We start from the raw sequence: 21,338 nt of genomic DNA, 5'->3' as shown, positions 1-21,338 counted from the left end.
ACAAAATAAAAGTTAAAATGTACTCTATGACTAACTCTATCATGTTTACTCCATTTTGTATTTTATAATGGGAAGATATTAAGAAAGAATGCAGTTCCATCTGGATGAGCAATACATAATTTTTTCTAGGGCAAAGCACCAGCCCAAAGTCTACATATCACAAAGATTCCCAATCCAGGCTTTAACTCTGAGGTTTCCTAAACAGGATCAGGTTTCTCTATGAATCTTGACTACTGAAGCAAAAAACTACTGAAACAACTCTGATTAAAAACATTATATAGACCCCAACACTGTTGTTCAGAACTCTGCTAAAATCTGTCTTGTGCCCTGTGTTCCCCAGCATTTTTAATTCTAAAATCGGTCAGTTTTTCTAGGGTCTTAGAATATTGTCAAACCTTCTGCCTCTTGTGTGTAATTTGGCCATTTAATACCAACCTGACCACTAGTAAGTCTAAGACACTTCTCAACGCTTTAATCTGAAAAAATTTTAATGCATCTCTTACTCACTGGTAGCCACTAAAAGTATGTATAACTGGTTTCTTACCAGATCACAAAAATGAGTTACATTTTCTGAAGCTATCACAATTCCTGGACCAATTTCAAGATGAAGCAGACAGGAAAAGATCAGTGTCGCCTGGCTATCTAGATACAAATCAGCACAGTTTTGTGAAATTACTTACATTGTTTTCTTGATTCCTGTTATTTTGAAGAAGTGTGATGACACAATTGTGGATGAAGAAGGCAAGTGTCAGAACCCCTGTCAGCTGAGGGAACTGAATTCTAAACTCTAAGGGAGAAGAAAATGTGTTAATAACTCACTTACTTGAAACAACGCCAAAATGCAGAGGAGATACAGTGCTGTGGAACCTGCTGGCAGAAGCATGAGGCTCCATGTCAAAATGGGACAATATTTTTCACCTTCGACCATAGCCAAAGCAGGTATTTAATCAGGAAGTACAAACTGGTCACTATATAACACACTCTCCAGCAAAATTTTTCAGGAAATTGCAACCATTGAAGATTATTAGGATAATCTAGGATTTGCACATACAAACTTTTCTGCTTCTTAACAGTTTAACTGGAAAACATTTTTTAGGAAGGAATTAAGGCTGCATATCTCTTGGTTCCTGAACAGGGAGATGGGGGGAAGGAATCATACTCTGTGAGCATTTTTTGTTGTTAAGAAGTTACTTATGCTACCAGAGGAAAAATGAGGTCTGTAGATGTTTAGGAGGTTCTGCTTGCAAACCAAGGCACAAAGAAAAGCAGACCAACTTCTTGTCTTATTCATGGAAAAAGCATTTATTTTTTTTGTCTCCATGGGAACAGTATTGCTCTGCCTCTTTTTAACACTTCAAGGACAGTGTTCACAAGATTGTGTTTCTGGAAGCACCACAACGGGTCTCGGAATTCACTGATGTTTGACATCATTAAAGCAGCACCCTGTTGGTATTATATAAGGATGTATGTACTTTTTAGTGTTAACAGCAATTAGAGATCCCTGAGCTAGCTCAGCTTCTGGAAAGCATCCAGCAGAGTAGCAAAACACTCATCAGAGGCTCACAAGCCCTTACAGATCAAACCACAGAAAGCTCCATGCAAACATATTTAAGCCAATTGTCTCTTATGAAGTCAGCAAGGTAAACACACCCCAGGAAATTAATGAAGGGCTCATGCAGGTTGAAAGAATATGCCTTCCCTAGGGCCAGATTCACTGTATCTTCAATACCTAACAAGTATGAGTGCAAGCAACTTTTGGGCTTGTTTTTTACCTGCCACTTTAATCTCAATAATAAAAAAAAAAAAAACAGATTCAGAATCTTTCAGCACTGCATTTCCCCCATCACTACAACAACCACTAGTAACCACATTTATATGCATTAGTTATGTGGTTTGTCTATCTCCTAGCTGTACTAGTCACACTGCCGAAGTACACTGAGTGTACCACCTCTTAGTGACCTTTGGGCACATGTGTCATGCTGTAACAAACTTTACACAGGACTGCTTAATATTCACTTCAAGACACTTAAAACCTGATCTATTAGACATAGTCTGTCTTCCAGTTTATGCTGGTTTGTTAGTTAACTTTAGTTTGGGCAAATTTTCTCCTGTGTTCTCAGGAAGCATCCATAGCTCTGAGGCCATGCAAGCATTTGAAGACTGTCTGCTGGGGCAGTTCAGGTTGAAACCACATTTCCAAGTTTGCAATGGAGGAAGACAAAACACTGTAGCTCTTTCTACTTACAGAGATCATTCAGAATATTGACATACAAAATAAATTAGGTCATTAACACAGATGATAATAATCTAGTGATTTGAAAGAAAGTTTTTTACACTGGAGACAAAAGCAGTTTATTAGTCCAAAAATTCTGTCTAAAAGGCTGGTGATGCAGGAAAATATACAGCATAGAGAGCACTGTTTGACAACCACCTACATCTATCTTTTAAGTCTGTACTTAATGCTGCAGTAGTCAGGAGGATTCTTAGGGAATTATGAAGATAATCCTGTCCACCCTTAAAGCATCTGCTTTGGTCTTGCACACAGTCATACTCAGCAAAAACCATCTGGCTTTGAAGACTCAGCATGAAAGGACAATAATCTTTTTTTCTTGGTGACATAACCAAGCTGAAGAAATTGCTTTAAATAGCCTTTCACTTGTTTCTTGGCATTCAGATCCCGAAAGAGATGAATGCTTAGCAGAGAAGGAATGACCTTTAGTAGTTATGGAAAAATAAACAAACAGATTTGATGACAGCTAGAGGTTGAGGGGTATAGAAGGGGAATACTGGGTTTTTAGCAGACCTCTTTGTCAAACATACATAGAGTAAGCTAGCCAAGCTGTTCATTTGGCTTGTGCCAGATCAATTTCAGTTCTGCTAGAGAGCTGCATCAATCCGGAGTGGTAGAAGACAACAAAGAGTAAGCAGATGCAAGACCACTGCAACTGTCACGTGAACACACTTAAACCAGTTGAATTTTGTATTTGTAACTTTACTCAGTTATCTGTAGTTTACTCACTGAATTGTTGCCACACTGCATTAACAGGATTCCACAAATTAGATCAGATTCTGTTACAAACAGGCAAAACCTCTGGTGTTTCTTTCCTTTTTTTTTTTTTTTTTTTTTTAATTTATTTCTATATTGATACAGTATTTCAAAACCCATCCGAATGTTTTAAGTTATCTTTGTTTTCTTTTCCAATTCTACATTATTGGACCTAACAATAGTTTGGAACCCACGTATAAAACTGTTAAAACAGTGCTTATTGTGACTGGTACACTAAAAATGCACAAACCTTTAAAATAAGAAGGTGCATATCTCTCAATTTTGATTAAAGTAAATAAGTAACTTTTAAAGAAAGACAAACTACTTTTGTTTCTAAGAACAGAAGGAGTGATAATAATTCAACAGTACAGGGGACATCACCTTGGAGCTAACTGGTCATACAATTTGGGCTGTTGTAAAGGATGTAGCCCTACATGCTAGTCAGACATTATTTCCTCATTTTATTTATGTCACAGAGGTGTCAAAAGGTGAGAAATTCACCAATTAATTACTTCAAAAAAGTCTTAAACCCATCATATACATGCTTCATTAATGCATTTTATCTTACCTGGCACAAAAAAATCATTCTCTGTAAACCAGTTGTATTCTAAGTGGATTCCCAGATGAGCAGCCTTTACAGTAACCAGAAGAACTAAGTAGACAACTGAAACTGTACCTGGAAAAGACCAGAGCCAAACAAACATCATGAGAAGCAGAAAGTATTTAGCTGTGTTTTGTTCCTGCTCTGTCCAACTAGTTACCTATAGCCCAAACACTTCAAGTTGATATTCATTCTTAAAAATACAGGCTATGTCTAAATTTTCCTTTTCTTTGTATCTTTTATAGGTCAGAGAGAAAGAATAATGCACTTGAACCCAATGCAAGCTTTCAGCATGTTTAATGTTTTCCAGATGCTACACTAGTGACAGTGGAAATACCACCTCGTAATCCCCGGTGCTGGGCAGCCAGGGAGGTCTTCAGGCAGTTAACAGGTATGTGCCAGCTTCAGCCGTTAGGATTTTAATTTAACATGAGACAAAGTTGGCCACTGTACTGCAGTTACTACAATGTCCATTGAGTCACTGATGTTTTGAACCAAATAGCCCAATGAGATAGGAACGTTTATTGCAGTTGTGAACTTTACACTGGGAGCTAGAAGCTGGTAATGACATTTGAATCCTATTTATTTAAACTTTGTCATAACCTTGGATAACCTTGATTAAGACTGCCTTTGCATTCCATCTCATTGGGTCAGAGGTATCTAGCAATATAGGTAGAAAACGACAAATATGATCACAGACGGATATAAATGCCTTGCTGTGTCTGCGTATGGGATGGACAACATAGGATTTTGGCTCTGCCTTTTGAAAGAGATAAGGGCAGAATGGTAACTACCTAAAAATTGAAGGAAACTGTGCAACAGTAAGTAAAGCTACTGCAATGCAACCTGCTGGCCAGTAATACTGTTAGTCACCAGAGAACAGGCTGTAAGTGAAGACAAAGAAACAGCACTTTCACAGTTTGCAATACAGATTCAGATAAGACATCAATTCATTCTAGCACTATCTCCAAGGTTAAAAAAATAAACTGAAGAAGTTATCATTGATTACATAGACCACAGTTAAGGAATTAGGAAGATAAAAGGTTCTGTAATTTAGGAACAGTTTAACAGCTAAAATATACTTTATTTTCCTAATCATTCAAGTTTCTATAGGTTTAAAAGTAAGTAAAAGTTCTCCATTAAGAATAATTTCAGAATCTCAAAAAATTGCCTTTATTTTTTTCTTGTCCTATCAGATTCAAGGTTTACAAAATTAAGGCAACTTTGAACAGTTTCTGAATTACATAATAATCTACTGAAGTTATGACAAATTTTGTATCTTAATATTCAGATTCTCAATAAACTAGTTGTCCATGATGTGTCTCTTTCTAAAACAGATACAGTTATGGCTAGATCTCACTTGATAAAATATTTTCTTATCCCTAATGTTATATCTAGTTTACTTAAAAACCTTACTTTTTACACAGAAGCACTATCACTTACCCATCTTCTGTGCTATATTATCATCTAGTGGTTCCAGCCACAGTAGATCCAAGCCCTAGTTGTCACTGGAACAGAGGACAAAGTAGACCTTCAATTCCCTGTCCTCTACCTCCTAGGGTAAGAGGAAATGAACTCAAATTGCACCAGGTGAGGTTTAGCTTCACCAAATGGCTATCAAGCATTGGAACACCATGTTTGAGTCACAATCCCTGGAGGTATTTAAAAGACTGTGTAGATACAACACACAGGAACACGGTTTAGTGGTGGAGTTGGCAGTCCTGGGTTAACAGCTGGACTTGGTGATTTTAAGGGCCTTTTCCAACCTTCTAACCTAAATGATTCTGTGACTCTGTTCTATGATTCTGCTCACCGGAGTACCTTTCACTGTTTTCTATACATTTTAACCACAATGAACCAATGCTTTAATAGTATTTGTTACCTACCTAGGACATTAAACTTTGCAAAGAAGGATGGAGACTTTAGATTTAGCAGGGGTAGAAGAATAGCAACCAGGTAGAATGGTACTGTTTGTGATTTGTTCCACCACTTCTCAAACAGCTCAAAACCCGTATCATTGCCAGAAGAGAACATCACACTGCTGTTCTGTGGCAGGTGACCACTAGCAGCACTTGGACAAATGACTAGAAGAAAGGAAAAGAAAAATATTCCTAGATGAAAAAGGTTTTACTTGCACAGAGTCTTCACAGCCAAACTCCATATTTTCTGGAAAGTGTTTTACCTATGAGAAACAGGATCATTCAAAAGCAATACGTGACAATTCAGTCTTTAACCCTTTTTTTAAACTAGGAGTTGAGCACTAAGATTTCACTGCTAGGCACCTCACACTAAGCTGGCAAGTCTACGGTTCTTTCAGCAGGGCACAACAAAGATGCTTGTCTGAGCTGTGGCATAGGATCACATACGTATAGCTAGGTGTCTCTATGCCTACATGCATGTGCTGGAATCATATCATAGGAATGCACCTTTGCACCTGGCTGCATATTTAGCACTGTAATCTGTCACTCCACACTTTAGTAAGATCGTATGAACCACAATGCAAGAGTATCTGTGTACAGAAGAGCTGTATTATTATCCATTGCTCTGGCAGCACATGAACTAAGGATGAGAAGAAAGCTACCGGAATAACTGAAAGGACTAAAACTCGTATGCTGAAGCAAAACATCTCATCACCTTCGTGCCATGCCATGTGCAAGTACATCACTGCTATACAACACAAGTAATTGAAGATACGCACCCACAATACTGCCACATGGCGGCTGATCAACAGCAGCATCTGAAAAAGCGACTGGAACAAAAACAACCAACCAAAAAGATCCCCTGATAAAAATGTGCTGATTTTATTTTTGGTAATATAAGCATTTCTTTCTAACACACACTTACAAAGTTACGTGTTAAAACTTGTCTTCTTGTTCTCATGTCTCAAATTTTAGCATCACCACAGCACTTGATAGCCTCCCTCTCACACTGGCTGTATGCCCTTTTGTTACAAAGGCAAAAGCGTGAAAAGTGTTCTGTCAATTTTACTTCCAGTTTTCTTATTTGCTTTCTCTCCATTGCCTGTAAGTGGATTGTGTCACAGACCTTGAACAATGCTTTTGTTCTTACTGATCTCCTCCGTAGCCCTGAATATCATGCCAAGAGTCATCTGAACATCTGGCAGCCCTTAACTTTGTGACACATCTGATTTCAATTTTCTAGTTGCTGGAGGATGCTGTGGAATAGTTGTCTATTTTGTCTCCAAGTTATAAACCCTGCTGCATAATAGGACAGAAAAGCAGAAGCAGCAGCAAACACATGAGAAAGAGCACTGCAGCAGCTATTGGCACCTTCTGGTAAGGACTATAGGGGAAGCAAGATTCAACACTAGTTCAGATACAAATCAACTGGTTTTCAGAATTATTTCTCAACTCCTTTGCCTGACTTCAACAGCTGCTCTCCAGAAACACGACTGCAGCCAGTGTGAACACAGCCGCCTGGCTGGTACTGAAAGGCTTCCCCATTTCCAGAAGCGCTCAGGATAGAGAAAATTTTCTGCTACATTACAAAGCACTACATGTTCAGTTACTACATATAGGCAGAGAGATCAGATGCTGACAATGCCCTGCTCCTGCCTTCACTGTACATTATTCTGTCTGCTTAAGAACTCTCAACAGCCCTATCTCCACACTTGAATGCAGCTTCTTCTCTGTGTTGTGCAAACGTCAAAAACTCTTTGCAAAACTCAAGAAGATGCTCATGTAGGGGCTGGCACTTGTTTATCCTTGCACTCAGCATCATCAAAGCTGTTCTTACAGCATTTCTTTGAATGAGAATACTGCTGCAGAGGTGGTAAGGAGCAAAGATGCCCCAGCTAAGACTTTAAACATCAAGCAGATCTGATGTCCTTCAATTTTAGGGGCAAAAGTTAATCCTCACTGTACAACTACTGTTAAGAGATCTCACATTCCTGGTTTTAAGGCAGATTTATTTGGGTATAGATAAATTCCTACTCCTACTTTCTTCTCCCTTCCCCAGGCTTATCCTTCCTTTCCCCCAACCCCCCCCACCCCGGCCCCGGAAATCATTAAGCTTTCCAAGTGTATAGTTCTTTGTGGAAGTACAAATCCCAGACAGAAAATTACTTTTTTGGTTTTGTTTGAAAAAGGTAGGTAGAACTCATGATATACACTTTATAACTGAAATGTGGTTAGGTATGGAAGCATGATGATTTTGCCTTTAAATCGCCACCCCAAATCAGGAAACACAATACTAATAAGTGCTTCTTACCTTTATTACTTCCATTCGTGCCAGGAACAATATCTGTTACATTAATGTCATGAACAAAGTCTGAAAAGAAGAAAATCTTACTATCAATGTCCCAACTTTTTATCTGTTGACTTGATAAAAATTAAGGAAGGTAGTATTTTGGAAAAGTACATCAAAAGTGTGATACATCAGCTTGTACTCCCTCCAACTCCAAGCTGGTTTAAGTCTCACTGTCTACAGTCATCTTCAGTAGTATTTTGTTTCCAGTACACCCACTCTCATGCTGCTTTACTGCTCTGCCACACCAGGTATTTCCAAGTTTCTGCAGTCAGAATACTGGATAGCAATTTCCTTATATTTATGTATATATACACAGAAAATGCCCTTCAGCTTGGAAATTTAGTTAGTATGTTTCTGGCTAAAATTTGCTTCTGTTGCATGTGGGTGTATTATGCACACATAAAATCAACTGAGGCAGAAGGCCTCAGACTTTTGAAATGCAATTAGCAGCAGCTTGCTTCTCACGAAAAAGGCAAAACGTACTGTGGGAAGAAAACAGTTTTTTGTTTCTTCATTATGTTTTATGACACCTGAATCACAATTGAGTTTTTCATACTTACTGATACCAGTTCAGTGTATACAACAATCAGCAGACTGAACTAATCCCATTCATCAGCTCCTCACTTCACCAGTGTTTTGTGTTGCTACTTAAAAAAGTACATGGTATGAAGCCATGGTAAGAACTGACAGGTCTTACAGAATTAGAGCACTTTAAAGTTATAGATGGAAAGCCAATTTATGTTTCCTCTGTGCTTAAAAAGTGTTTTAGGACTAGCACTTGCATGTGTGGATTTATTTCTGTTTCATAAAGCAAATACAGAAGCACAGGACACCATGTTAAAAAAAAAAAAAAGACAGGAAATCATACTTGGCTTAAAGTTCTTGCATTCCTTGCAAACTGCTACTTTCTAGACCATCCTTCCTTAGAGATCAGTTTTTTCCCACCTGAACTGTGTGTGCAAATTGTTTAAAAAGTCATCTGAATGCAGCAGAATTAAACACCATACCCTCCTTTGAATAACTTGGAACACGTGGCTGGAAAATGCCACAGTGTCAAACCTACATCCTATTACCCATTTTATAACCTACTAATTAAGTAGCCACAATGACAGTTGGGACAAGAATTCAATGATTACTTATCACAGAGCAAACAATTTAAACAAGAGCCCCAAACAAATATAGATAAGTGATACATTAACAGGCTAAACTCAGCGAAAAGCAGGATTTTTTTTCCTAGAAAAAGAACTGTTTTGTTAATTCTGGTGTTTGCTTAACAGAATTGGAATTACTCGGTTTAGAGTAATTCAGGATTAAAGAACTAACCTTATTTAAACAAACAAACAAACAAAAAACCCAAACCCAAACAAAAACCCAAACAAAAAACCCAACCAAACAACAAAGTCTAAAATGAAATGGCCTTAACAATGTATGAATTAGGTCAGATGCAAAATACACCAGTCATTAACCAATAAATTATGTCCTTCAGGGATGGTGGGAACGCTAAGGTAAAGTGTCTGCACTGTTATTTGCCTCAGATTTGTTAATTACCTTCAAAACAGAAACTCTTAAATCTTAGTTGTACTATTCAACGCTATGAGTCAGGTTTTCAAAGCTCTCAATTCCATCATTTATTCCCACAACCCTACATACATAATTGATTGTATCCACAAAGGCTTGTGTGTCTGTGCACGTACCACGGGTGCAAATAACCAGTATGTTTTCTTTCATAGCAATGCCAGATTAAGAACTGTTCTTTCACTGTGCTAGAGTTCATTCTTCCTTCAGGGACACTTGCAAAAATTTTCAGTGTGGCAGCACTTTGTGTTTGTTGGAATCTAGAATGAAACTAGATTTTATTTCATCGATCTGGATCATTCCAACAGCCTAGCCTGTTATATGGCTGCTCAAATGGTTACATCCATGCAAACAAGGAGGGAGTGAAAATACAAAGTGGAAACAAGCAACCAGGTTTGGGTTGTTTAACCTACACCACGAAGCCTCATTACTGACATGCAAATCAGATCACTGACCCTTTGTCTTCCATTAAAACCACTTTAAGAGAAAAACTGAGAAACTGGTTTTGAAAACATACATAACTCTGCTCATTAACTCCCCACACTGCTACTTATTCTTGCTTGACTTTTCACTCAAAGCAACAGAAAAATCAAGATTAAGTAAAACAGACAATGATTTTTCAGTATAAATCAAAGTCTTGATCTTTTCACAAGACAGCTGTAAATGTTAACCAAAATATGTATACTTACTGTATATAAACTTTCCTGTGTTGAACAGAAAGTTGGACATAAGCACCCAATAAACAACCATGGCTCCAACAAGCGATACCATAGAAAATAAGAGGCTTGACCACTGACCAAAGGATCCAAAGTAATACTTGCAAACATCTGGGAATTCCCAGTTTGAGGTATCTAATAAAGCTGAAGAACATACAAAAACATAGAAACATATCTCAACAAAATGTTGTATTAGAATCAGTAGAACTCTGCATGACAGGATGTGCTCTTGTTTCAGAATACTACTGCTCTGAGTACTTCCAGAAGCACCAGAATAAGACATGGTGGTAAAAATGCAGCTATGCATTTGCAGATAAAGCCCTTTGCGGAGGTTATGGCAAAGTAGATCAGACCATGAACTAGTCCTCGACAGTGCCCAGAAATGAGCTGTCACGAACTGGAGGTCTTAACTGCCTTATTTGAGGAAGTGAGGGGTTAGTTTATGCATAAAAGCACCAACTACAAGTGATGCAAGACGTGTTTCGAACAACAGAAGTACATTCTAAGCAGAACCACTGTCAGTGAGGCAATTGTCTGCAAATTGCTTCCAAAGCACATTACATATAAATATTAGTGTACAGGCATACGAAACAGTGAATACAGCTACAGCCCACATATTCCACTATGGAACATAATCAGAAATACACGTAGAGAACTGGACAGTGCCTATAGAGAAGAAGAGAAGACTCTTAATTCCCATAGGTCACCAAACACTTAGTAAGTGAACACATGAAACTTTGCTTACTAAGAGTTTGGGTTTGGCTATATTGCTTAGGTCCCAAGGAACTGAAGGATAATCTAATAAGGGAACACAGAGATTCAGCTTACAGAGCTTAGTTCCAGACTACAAAAATACAGAGACATTCAAAGGAACAGCTTTTATTTGCAGGTTAGGTCTAACATACAGTAAAGATACAGGCAAACTAAGTATCTATCAGATCTCTGTATTTCACACTTAATGGTAATATTTGCACTATGAGGCTTCGTATTTCTTACGTATCATTTTCCGCGATTTCACAACTCTGTAGCAGCAATAAAGAGTCAGAATGCCCATCAGTAAGATAAGAATTATTCCAGAAGTAAAGCCTGCCTGTTAAGAGGGAAAAACACAGTTTAGTTTATCTATCAGCAACACTACAGAAAATGAACAGCAAGCTGTGTTGCCAAAACTATTTTCATACACATACATTTTTCATAGTGTTACCTGTTTTATTCCCCATGGGATACTTAATATAGATGTACCCATCATTGTGTTCCATATCATAAATCTAGGAAGGAAAAAAAAAAAAGACAGTGAATAATTTAAGAAGCACTCTTACATCATACTATCCTTATAGCTACAATAGTTATGCAGACATTATAGAACAATCAATACATTTTCTGGCTAATACATGGCAAGGTGCTTAACATACATTGTCACTATACTGGAGTTTTTACCATAGCCATCTGTGCAACTGTCAACTTTAAAAGCAGTTCCTAGTGGACTGTACACGTAGATTTCATCAGGAGCTGGAAGCACATGATCAGGAGCAATCTAAAAAATGGATAAAAACAAAGACTTGTTAGTACCACCAAAGTAACTATTGTCCAAAATACATCAAGCCAACTGTTGTAAATCACAAAACCTTTCTGTGAAATTACATTAAAAAAAGGTGCACTAGATTAATTTTCTCCCCACAAAAACCTCCTAGTTGATAAATTTTTAGTAGAGTGCAGGAAAATATATTTTTCTTCTGCAAAATGTCTGTAACACACTATGTACAGCTCTTGCTAGTTCAATCACTGCAGCTGACCACTGCTTAAATTCACTTACAGGTAGGAGAAATGAGTACACACATCTGGGCAGCCTGAACCACTGTTACAAAGGCTGTTTTTATGTTTTCACTGGGTGGTGAAGGCATTGCACAAGAAGTCAGTCATGGCTTGTGATAACACAAGACACTGTTAAGGCACTCAGCTACTAGATATTTAAGGCAAGCTGCAGAGTCATTCTCCCACTGCCTTCACTTATACTTCTTTTATAAATCTAGGCTGTGGAAGACCCAACATGCCAAAGACCACTCAATTTATCTGGTCCTGTTTTTGCCTTACCAATGCTCTGTCTGCGGGAGATGTGAGCCTGCTATAGCAATGAATTCGCTTATTCATGGCTGAAGCTTCATCAGTGACTCTTTGCATGTCATCATTCACACTGACTATGTTTGTAGGCTCCACATGAAATGGTCTAAAGGAGGAGACAAAGAAAAGTAAAATATTTAAAACCCTAAAACACAAAAGCTAGCATACAAGCCAGAGCACATCACTCAGGATGAGTCTGTCATTCATTGACACAAAATAAATGCAAAAATATCACTGCCAGGAGGGAAGCTGCCATCCATTAAAGAACCACATGTTTACATCGGCCATATTAAAATGGCCTCTTGCCCAGATTGTGTGGGGCACCTTAACATCAAAATCCAGACCTAATATTCAGCCTATTAATTCTCAACAATGAGTCACACCAGAACTACATGTTAATAAGCTTGGCCAAGCTCATTAATGCGTAATCAACCGGTGCTGCCTGAACTAGTGATGAGGAGCATTAGTACAAACAGAAAAAGTGAGAATGCAAAATCAGAAAGGAGACGCAGAGGATGGAGAGGAACAAGCAGTGGTAATGAGGACCACCTATGAAAAGGCTAGGAACTACTAATCCATCCAAAAGCACTGTATAAAATTGTGTTTACTGTGGAAGGAATCAAGTCTGAATAACTCCATGTGCTCATACTATTTTTAAGCCAATTCAACCAGGAATGGAATTTATTACATAACAGGAAACAACAGATGTCCATTTGCAGTTCTGAACAACTTCATGACTTCCCTTCAGATATAACTGAGGTAAACATGGAGAACAGACTGTCAGCAACAGAAATCCTATATCTCTCATACATAGATATACAGAATACAGGGCATCTACCCTCTTCCCCAGCTGAGTTAGACTGCATGCATGGTGACAGCTACTGAAGGAGACAGCAGAAAAAACACACGCCCCCTGGTTTCTCTGCTCACATGCAGCTACACAGCAAGCAGAGTGAAAGACACTCCTAAAGTTACAACACAACATAAATCTAGCTTCATGCAAGGGGTGCTACCAGAGGTATGCAACCCAAACAAAACATTGCAGAGACTTTTTTCTTCAATCAAGGCATACTATCCTGTTGCTTAAACATTCACTCGTAGTTCTGACAGGCTAATTTCTCAAACAATAGAGGGGACTATAAGCCTTGATAGAGGGGTTTGGGTTTTTTTCACCAGTTCTTTTAATTCCTAAAGCAATGTCAACAGCTTTCTGATCTTCTTCTTCAGCCTTATGTTAAAATCACTCAAAACAAGAATCACCCAAAAACCAGAACCCACTAAAGTACGTAACAAATTTCAGGCTACGAAAAGCAGAAATTAAATTAGCAATAAATCCATGCCATATTTCCTCGAATATAAGCAAAGTCTGTTTGAATTGACTGTTTTTCAATACCCATCAGATTACTTGGTCAACCCCTCCAGCCTCAGCTTTTAATACTGTGACAAAGGTCCCATTCTCTTTCCCAGTGAATCATTAGGCATTTGCACCATGGCACTACCTTTTATCTGGAAGGAAGAAAAGGAATACAGCTCTGAAGCTGGTCATTGTATCTCTAGAAGAGATAAAGGTAGGTCCTTATTCCTGTTTGCTTAAGTGGACACAACAGGTGAGAGTATTTACTGGTCTAATAAAAACTGACGAAGTGGAAACCAGACAAAAATAACTTCCTCCTCCACAAATTCACTCTTTCCTTCAACTTAGACTTCATTAATTCTTATGTCTTCCTTCATTGTGGAAAAAATGGCTTAGATTTGCTAAGTCATTACCCACTTACTGAAACGAAAATGAACACACTTTCAATTTTTAAGACATTCTCAACTCTTTCACCCTGCCCCATCTGTGACATGAAAGTGGAAATTCCCATTTTGTGTCTGGACTTCTGTGGTGTCCTTACAAACGATTAAGAGAGATACCACAATTAAACAGGAGTAAATGTTAAGCAATACCTTTATTACCCAAAGCAGAGGCACACAGGGCTGATCCCATAGGTATGTAATGTACAGAAATACTCAAGAATTGTCTAAAGGATTTTGCTTGTTCTAGGTTAAGAATTTATTGGGCTGATCCAATCAGCAGACACTGCTAAAAAAATCTCATTACAAGACCTGTAAAAGGAAGACTGTAGTTATGAAAACAGGAAATGTAATATGTTTTAATGCCTTCCCACTCCCAGTCCTCTCTCTGTTGTTTTCTTTTTAGATCACTGGTACACATATTTAGAACACTTAAAAGTATGTGTTCTGCTAATTATATGGCAGCTGCATAGTGTGAAGAGCTTCATGAAGATTACCTATTTCCCATCTCCAGTTAATATTATTAGTACAACCCCATAAGCTTCCAGTGCTACTGTGGAAAAATCACACTGAGACAAAGTCTGCGTTTTGTTTCAAAGCTGGCAGATCCACAGCAAAGACTTCCTTCACAAGGCTGTTCAACAACTACTGACACGAATGTCAACGAAAACTGTTCCAGTCTGGAAGAAGTTGGAAGGTTACTTTTTAAAGCAATTCAAGTTAAAGCCATGGATGATTTTAAAATTAAAATATCAGAAAACAGGAATACAACATCTTATTTTACACAGAAAGCAGTGTTGTTAATCAACAACCAAATATCAAGAAAAATATTCATGTAAAGCAAAAAATGTATCTGTCTATGGGAAATAAATTCCTTAGAGGATGATGTTTCATTTTCTCCTGTATTATGGACAGAATCTAGACTTAAAAGCAATTTACAGTCTAGCACAAAACAAAAGGGTATGATTCAGAATCCAGTGTATAGGTTTGGAAAAAAATAATTAAACAACCCTAAAGAAATTCTACGTGTTTGTGGCTGCTGCTTTCTGCCTGGAGGAGTACGCATCTTTAACACTGCCAGCACTTAGTCTGTTTCCCCTCTTATCCCTTCTGGTGCACATCTGTTGAAAATGATCTAAAACAGCAATTAATTTTCTTTTTCTCAGGATACAACTGCACCTCTAGTCTTATGGAGCAAGTGACTGTATTAAAGTAGACTGTCTACCCATCAGTTTCACGGGTGTTCAAGATCTCTTTGAAAATATCAGTCTGACATGGAAGCTGTGTGGGCAGGCTGGGATGCAACCTTCCTCCCTGATCTCCCCCAGGACAGGGCAGCACTCTATCTAGGAATCAAGGCAATTTGCCAGCCCCCAGCTACATCCACATCAAAGACTGGTTGTAGGGCATACTCAAAAGTCTGAGAAGCTCTCAAAGACTCAAGGACATTCTCAAAACCTGAGATTTCAAAGCCCAAAGCATCTAAATTTGACAAACTCTCCTCAGTGATCTTGAGTCTAGCAGACAAGTACTCTGTACATGCAAGCCTCAGCAGCTGCAACAGATTCCTAGAAAACTTTCTGATTTATACAAGTAACCACATTATCTCTCTTGCATGGCAGAATGATTATAAAAAGGATGTGGGACAATGTCATCCAGGGGAAAGGAAGATGTTACATGACTGGAGGGTGTGACAATGCAAAACAGCACTGACAATTTCCATGCGTTGAGGTAAGACTATAATGCCAAATGACTTTATTATACACATACTGAAAAACACAATTCCAATTTATATTTGAATAGCTGCCTGAAAAACAATGGTCTTTTTACCAGGGCAAACACACTGTTAAAATACAGCTGTTTTCCCACAGCACAATGAGTGCACAAGATGCAGGAGTTCCACACCTTCCCTGTACTATACCACGAACATGTACATCAGGAACAATTCCCAAAAAACCTCCACCTACACTCATCTGATAGATAGTTCTCATGCATACAAAGAACAGTTAATATGAATTCTAGTGCTGCTTTGGGAAAAAGGAGGGCTGTCTAAACTTGCTCACATTACAAACTTTGGTCGCAATTTTGCAAGAAAAATGAAGAGATGTTCACGCCTAATGTTGCTTCCAAATATTGTTGGAAGTATTTGCAAAGTTCAAGTGATGGATTTGAATGGATGGGGGAACAGCACAATTGGAAAATTTGTCTGGCAAACTACAAAAAACTGGTTCTAGACATCTGATCCAAAGTAGTGGTCTGAGTATTGAGCTGTTACTGCATAATGCAATTTTCTATGCCAGTGTCTTTTGGCTCTACATGATGATATTAATGACTTCACATTACACAAACTTTTCATATTTTAATAAATATGAAAAAATAATTTTCTTTACAGGTTGCTTAACAATTTCTCTCCTCTCCTCCAAAGGAATCATGAGGAGCCACTTATTCTAGCTTATTGCACGTGTTTCTTTGACACTCCACACCAATCAGTTACTTTTAAAGGATGCGATAGGATTATTACACAAAAATAAAGCTAGTTAATTCCTGTGGCTTTACTGTCTTACTAAGTTACCAAATTATTACAGGAGTACTTTATATAGTACAGGAGAAACTAAGGAGTAAAACTGGTGGAAATTAAACTAAGGAGAAAAATTAGTAAGATGACAACTATACTCACTGGTTGCCATTTCTAAATTGGGAACTGCATATCAGGATAGGAACATTACAGACGCCTGTGCGCTTCTCCTCAGGAAAACTGTTTCAAAGTATTCCACGACTGCCTTGATTTTTACTTTTTAAGCTGTCTGAAGTTACCTAAGCATTGTGAACAGTATGCTTACAGTTTACCCTATAAGATCGTAAGTCTCTTGGCAATACATTTAACTTAAAACTTTTTGCACACTGATATCACCATTGTCTTGATAATGGTTACAGCATGACCACAAAAGCATCTTAAAATGTTGCATGCAGAACCAAAATAACCTTTCAGACGAAAATACTAAGCCATCTCTGTTGCTTACAGGCAACACATTTTAACAAATAAAGAATCACAAGCTTTACCACGTTTCAAGAACTGTTCCCTCTTATGTGCCAAAGGCAAAGCTATTCTGCTTTTCTGTGACAAAGTACGAAGGTTCTTAACTAAGAAGGTTTAAGTATTTCCCAGCCACAAAGCAGTAATACAATGTTATTATATTATTTATTATTATATAATAAATACTAGCAAAAATGCAGGCAATGGAGTAAAAAGACCATGTGAGCATGGAAATGTAAATGCATAATGCCTGCAGAACTGAATAGGCAGTTTTGCACAGGTTAGTCCTGACCATTGCCTACCTTTAGTAAGTTGAAAGAACTTTGAAAATAAAAGGGAACTAACCACTTCTGCCTGAAAAAGGCTTCTGCAGCGACTACCTACAGACACTGTTTAATTTATAACTTTTTAATTTCACCTACTGATCTACATTCTGTGAGAACACTTCGGTAGTTCATAAACAATAAAAAAAGGAAGAAGGCTTGATCTCCCTTTAGCAGGGGGCATTGTCAAGGTTTATCATATGCGAAACAACCAACACAAAACATCATTTGTTTCTTTGATGGTTCAGGTATTCCTGAAGACAACTGCAGTATCTGTTGACAATGAGTAGATGTAAAGGGCAGTCAGGAGAAAAAACAGAAACTCCCTCTCTTGCACACAATAATCATCAATAAGCCATTGCAGCAATGACATACAAGCTTTTAAAGGGACCTACAAAATAGGTAAAATACACCTTAATATGGTGTGAGTAATTCACGTCATTGTGGAGAACAATAACATCCTCTTCAAAAGGATTAAGACTGGCTTTGTATTTCCCAAAATTAGCAACAGAATACAAGACAAAATAATTCACAACTCTAAAAGAACAATCATCTTATTGTTCTTAGGTAAACACTGAAAAGCAGCCTTTCAAAAATTCCAAATCCTTCAAGCTGTTAAGTAAACCAAATAACTATGCAAATGCCATCAAATCTCAAACAACCCAAGCAAAAGAAAGAACAGCACTAATATGGACAAACAATGATTATTAGAAATCACACAAAACACTTCCAAGAGCTACCTCAGTCAAAGCAAAATGACCACCCACCAATGTCTGATAAAATTTCTGAATAGTGAGTTTAAGTGGAAAAAAAACTAAGCAGAGCAAATCGTGTGCTATTGCACTTGCACCCCACTGGATACTTCTATGCACGATAAACATCTCTCCCTGGAGCTGCTCCCTAAAGCTACCATGAAGAAGCCCTTCAAACTACTCACTGCTCTGACCAGGACTGACATGGATGCTGATGGCCTCTTCTTCCTTTTTGCAAAGGCTGTGTCTGCCTCTTCTAACATGCAGAGATGAAGTTCAACTTTCTTTGGCCCCATTATGATTTGCAGGCTTTCCTGATATCCCAGAGCTCATGCCCTTCATCTTTTTGCCTCTGCGTGCTTGAAAAGGCAGACGACTAGGTTGTAGAAAATGAGAGAATAAACTGAAGGGAGACACAATAAGGACAAAGCGGATGGATCTGCAAAGCTGAAAGTTGTGGAGGTGGGAACATAATCCAAGTACACACTTCTGGTTTTGGTGGGGAGGAACTTAATGCCAAAAGCTATGACATTTTATGAAGCCAGGTCTCCAAATTTTAGAAATCACAAGAAAATGAAAAAAACCCACACACAATGAAGAAACAACACCTAAGTGAATCTTGGCATTTTGATATATCACAAAGGTGAAAACTTCTCTTGCTGCTACTGCATCACCACAACGCCTGAAATCCACTACTCCTCGAACAGAACGCATACTTCCTCCATCACAAGGAACTCCCAAAAGCTCACATAAATTAGCAGTTGTCTTATACCAGGAAGACCATCAGGGGTTCACACACTCTTTGGAAAGAAGATAAGGCAAGAATCCATTTTGTGCATTTCCTCCTCCCACATGAAAGTGCTCCACTGTTTCTTAACTTTTATATACAGAATTCTGCCGGCTTCTACACCTGTTCTCCCTGTGTTTCCCAGGGCTCAATCAGACCCTTATTCTCCTTCCTTTGCTCGCAGAGAAAAGAGATAGTTTAATCCCTGGCTAAGGTGTAAGTTTGCTCTCTTGGCTTTCCAAAGCTGCGGGCTAAGACAGCAGCACAACGCTACCAAGAACTCTTTTGACTGAAGGTGGTCCCAAGAAGGGGATTTTTTAATACAACAGTGCCATCTTCAGTTCCCTCAGGAAAACTGCTCTACTGAAACACAATGCTGGATGGGAAAGCTAAAAGGAAGGAAAAAAAAAAAAAAAAAGAGCCATAAACGGGGTCCAAGAGGCAGCAGGGGTTAAAAAAAAAACAAAAACACACAAAACCCACAGCAGATTGGTGCCTCCAGCTAGGATCAGAAGGGCAGTTCCCGCCCCCGATCTCAGTTTTGGTTCCAGGACCAGCTCACAAAAGTCTTGACTACAACAGCAGAGGGCACTGCACTATAAGGGCATGTAAGGACAAGGGAGAACGGCTCTAAACTGAAAGAGGGAGATTTAGATTAGATATTAGGAAAATCTTTACTGTGAGTGGTGAGGCACTGGCACAGGTTGCCCAGAGAAACTGTGGCTGCCCCATTCAAGGCCAGGCTGCCCCATTCAAGGCCAGCATTCAAGGCCAGGCTGGATGAGGCTTGGACCATCAGGTCTGGTGGTAGGTGTCCCTGCCCATGGCAAGGGGGCTGGAACTGATGATCTTTAAGGTCCCTTCCAACCCAAACAATTTTATGATTTTAAGTCTTCCACTATGACCTCCTTTTGGGAATAGAGCTCTTAAACTCTAAGAAAACATGCAAAACAACCTCTCAGATATGTATTATTTTTGCAGGCATAGCAAAAACTCTGGGCTCATGAATTTTTCATATTTGCTCAGTCTCAAAAAACAATAATTTTTTTTTCCTTAAAGGCAATAAAGGTTGCTCAATTCCCTCAGTGCTAACATATAATGTATTTTTCCAGCATGACCTGTAGAATGCATACAGACCCATTTACACATACTGACAGTCACTTATCTCCACCATCTGTCAAGCTTTCTTGTCTGAACATTTCAGTTCATTGTGGTGAATAAAAAACATAATGCTTCAGTACACACAGGATACTCGGTATTTGAAGAGCACTTTAAAATCCACATGCCAAGTTCTTATAAGAACAGACTTTGAATTGTAAAAAACAAAAGTTTTACAAACAAAACACAGTATGAAGATCTGTACACCTGGTGCTTGGAAATAATATACAAAGTAGGAATGGCTCATACTCAGATCCTAGTTTCCAAATGTTAGCTTTCTGTCTCTGTAGAATTCTGTTCAAATTCTGTTAACTCATTGATATATAACCATGCTGTAGCTTCATGCTTCCTCATACCTTTTGCACTTAAAGTCTTCTGGATTAAACTGTATATTCATGATGCCGTAACTGCTTTCATCACCTCCCACAGGAACCACGAGAGGCTTGGTATCCTCTTCCATATTTGTGAAAGTGCCTCCTTCTTCTAGATTCCGTTAGCTACTTTGATCTAAAGAAAAAGAAATGAGACAATTACAGTTAAGTAAAATAGTCCCTGCTAGGCATTTAAGTCCCACAGCTTCAGAAGCTGGTGGGGTGAAAAGAATCTTCAACTTGCCACTTGAGAATTCTTGTTCCATAATGCAAACATCACAGGGCAATTACACTGGGAACAGTAATTTTTATAACATACTACTCCTTTAAGTAAAGTAGTCAATGTACAGTCATGCTCCAAATATCTTTTAGCACCACAACAGACAATATAAATTAAAGAATATGATAGATGCTGTTGCTTATACTGGGACTGAAACAGGTCTGTAAGAAGTGAGGTTCAAAATCCTTTGAGCTAACAGAGCTAAAAGTAAAGTCCACCATGTGCAAATTAAGTATATTCATACATAGGTCTTATCTTTCTGTTTGAAAGCATCGACGTCTTTTCTTACAGCTCCTCTGTCAAACCAGTGTGATTTTTAAAGGAGCTGTATTTCCAGTTTGTAACAGTACAACTGAGAACAATTTATCAGTTATTAGGGATTACTGTTTCACTAAATTACTTCAAACTTTGCAGCAGACACATAGGCAGTTTTCCAGTGTATCGCCCATAATAAAGATCATCTTATTGCAGTTTACCTCAGGCTCTTTGAATTAAAAGACAACGAATGGTTTCA

At 38.3% G+C, this 21,338-nt stretch overlaps 1 protein-coding gene across 3 annotated transcripts in view; it reads right to left on the bottom strand.

The window, feature by feature from the left end:
* Positions 1-21,338, bottom strand: part of SLC38A9 (solute carrier family 38 member 9) — a 44,448-nt gene that overhangs the window by 16,968 nt on the left and 6,142 nt on the right. The window contains exons 1-10 of one of the 3 annotated variants that reach the window (XM_061372082.1): positions 20,530-20,680; positions 12,299-12,431; positions 11,620-11,741; positions 11,412-11,475; positions 11,204-11,297; positions 10,181-10,351; positions 7,878-7,937; positions 5,534-5,731; positions 3,615-3,722; positions 681-787 (exon numbers count right to left, since the gene is read on the bottom strand). In XM_061372082.1, the coding sequence (XP_061228066.1) occupies positions 681-787; positions 3,615-3,722; positions 5,534-5,731; positions 7,878-7,937; positions 10,181-10,351; positions 11,204-11,297; positions 11,412-11,475; positions 11,620-11,741; positions 12,299-12,431; positions 20,530-20,633 (1,161 nt within the window). In that variant the 5' untranslated portion in view covers positions 20,634-20,680. Of the gene's footprint in view, positions 1-680; positions 788-3,614; positions 3,723-5,533; positions 5,732-7,877; positions 7,938-10,180; positions 10,352-11,203; positions 11,298-11,411; positions 11,476-11,619; positions 11,742-12,298; positions 12,432-20,529; positions 20,681-21,338 lie in introns of those variants that run through there. The other 2 variants (XM_061372084.1, XM_061372083.1) reach the window with 2 other exon arrangements.

This window comes from Neopsephotus bourkii, unplaced genomic scaffold, assembly GCF_033783945.1.
Source record: "Neopsephotus bourkii isolate Nb327-2 ecotype Australia unplaced genomic scaffold, CSIRO-AGI_Nbou_v1 NB_1594, whole genome shotgun sequence".
NCBI lineage: Eukaryota > Metazoa > Chordata > Aves > Psittaciformes > Psittacidae > Neopsephotus > Neopsephotus bourkii.
This window is presented reverse-complemented; position numbering and strand designations above follow the sequence as displayed.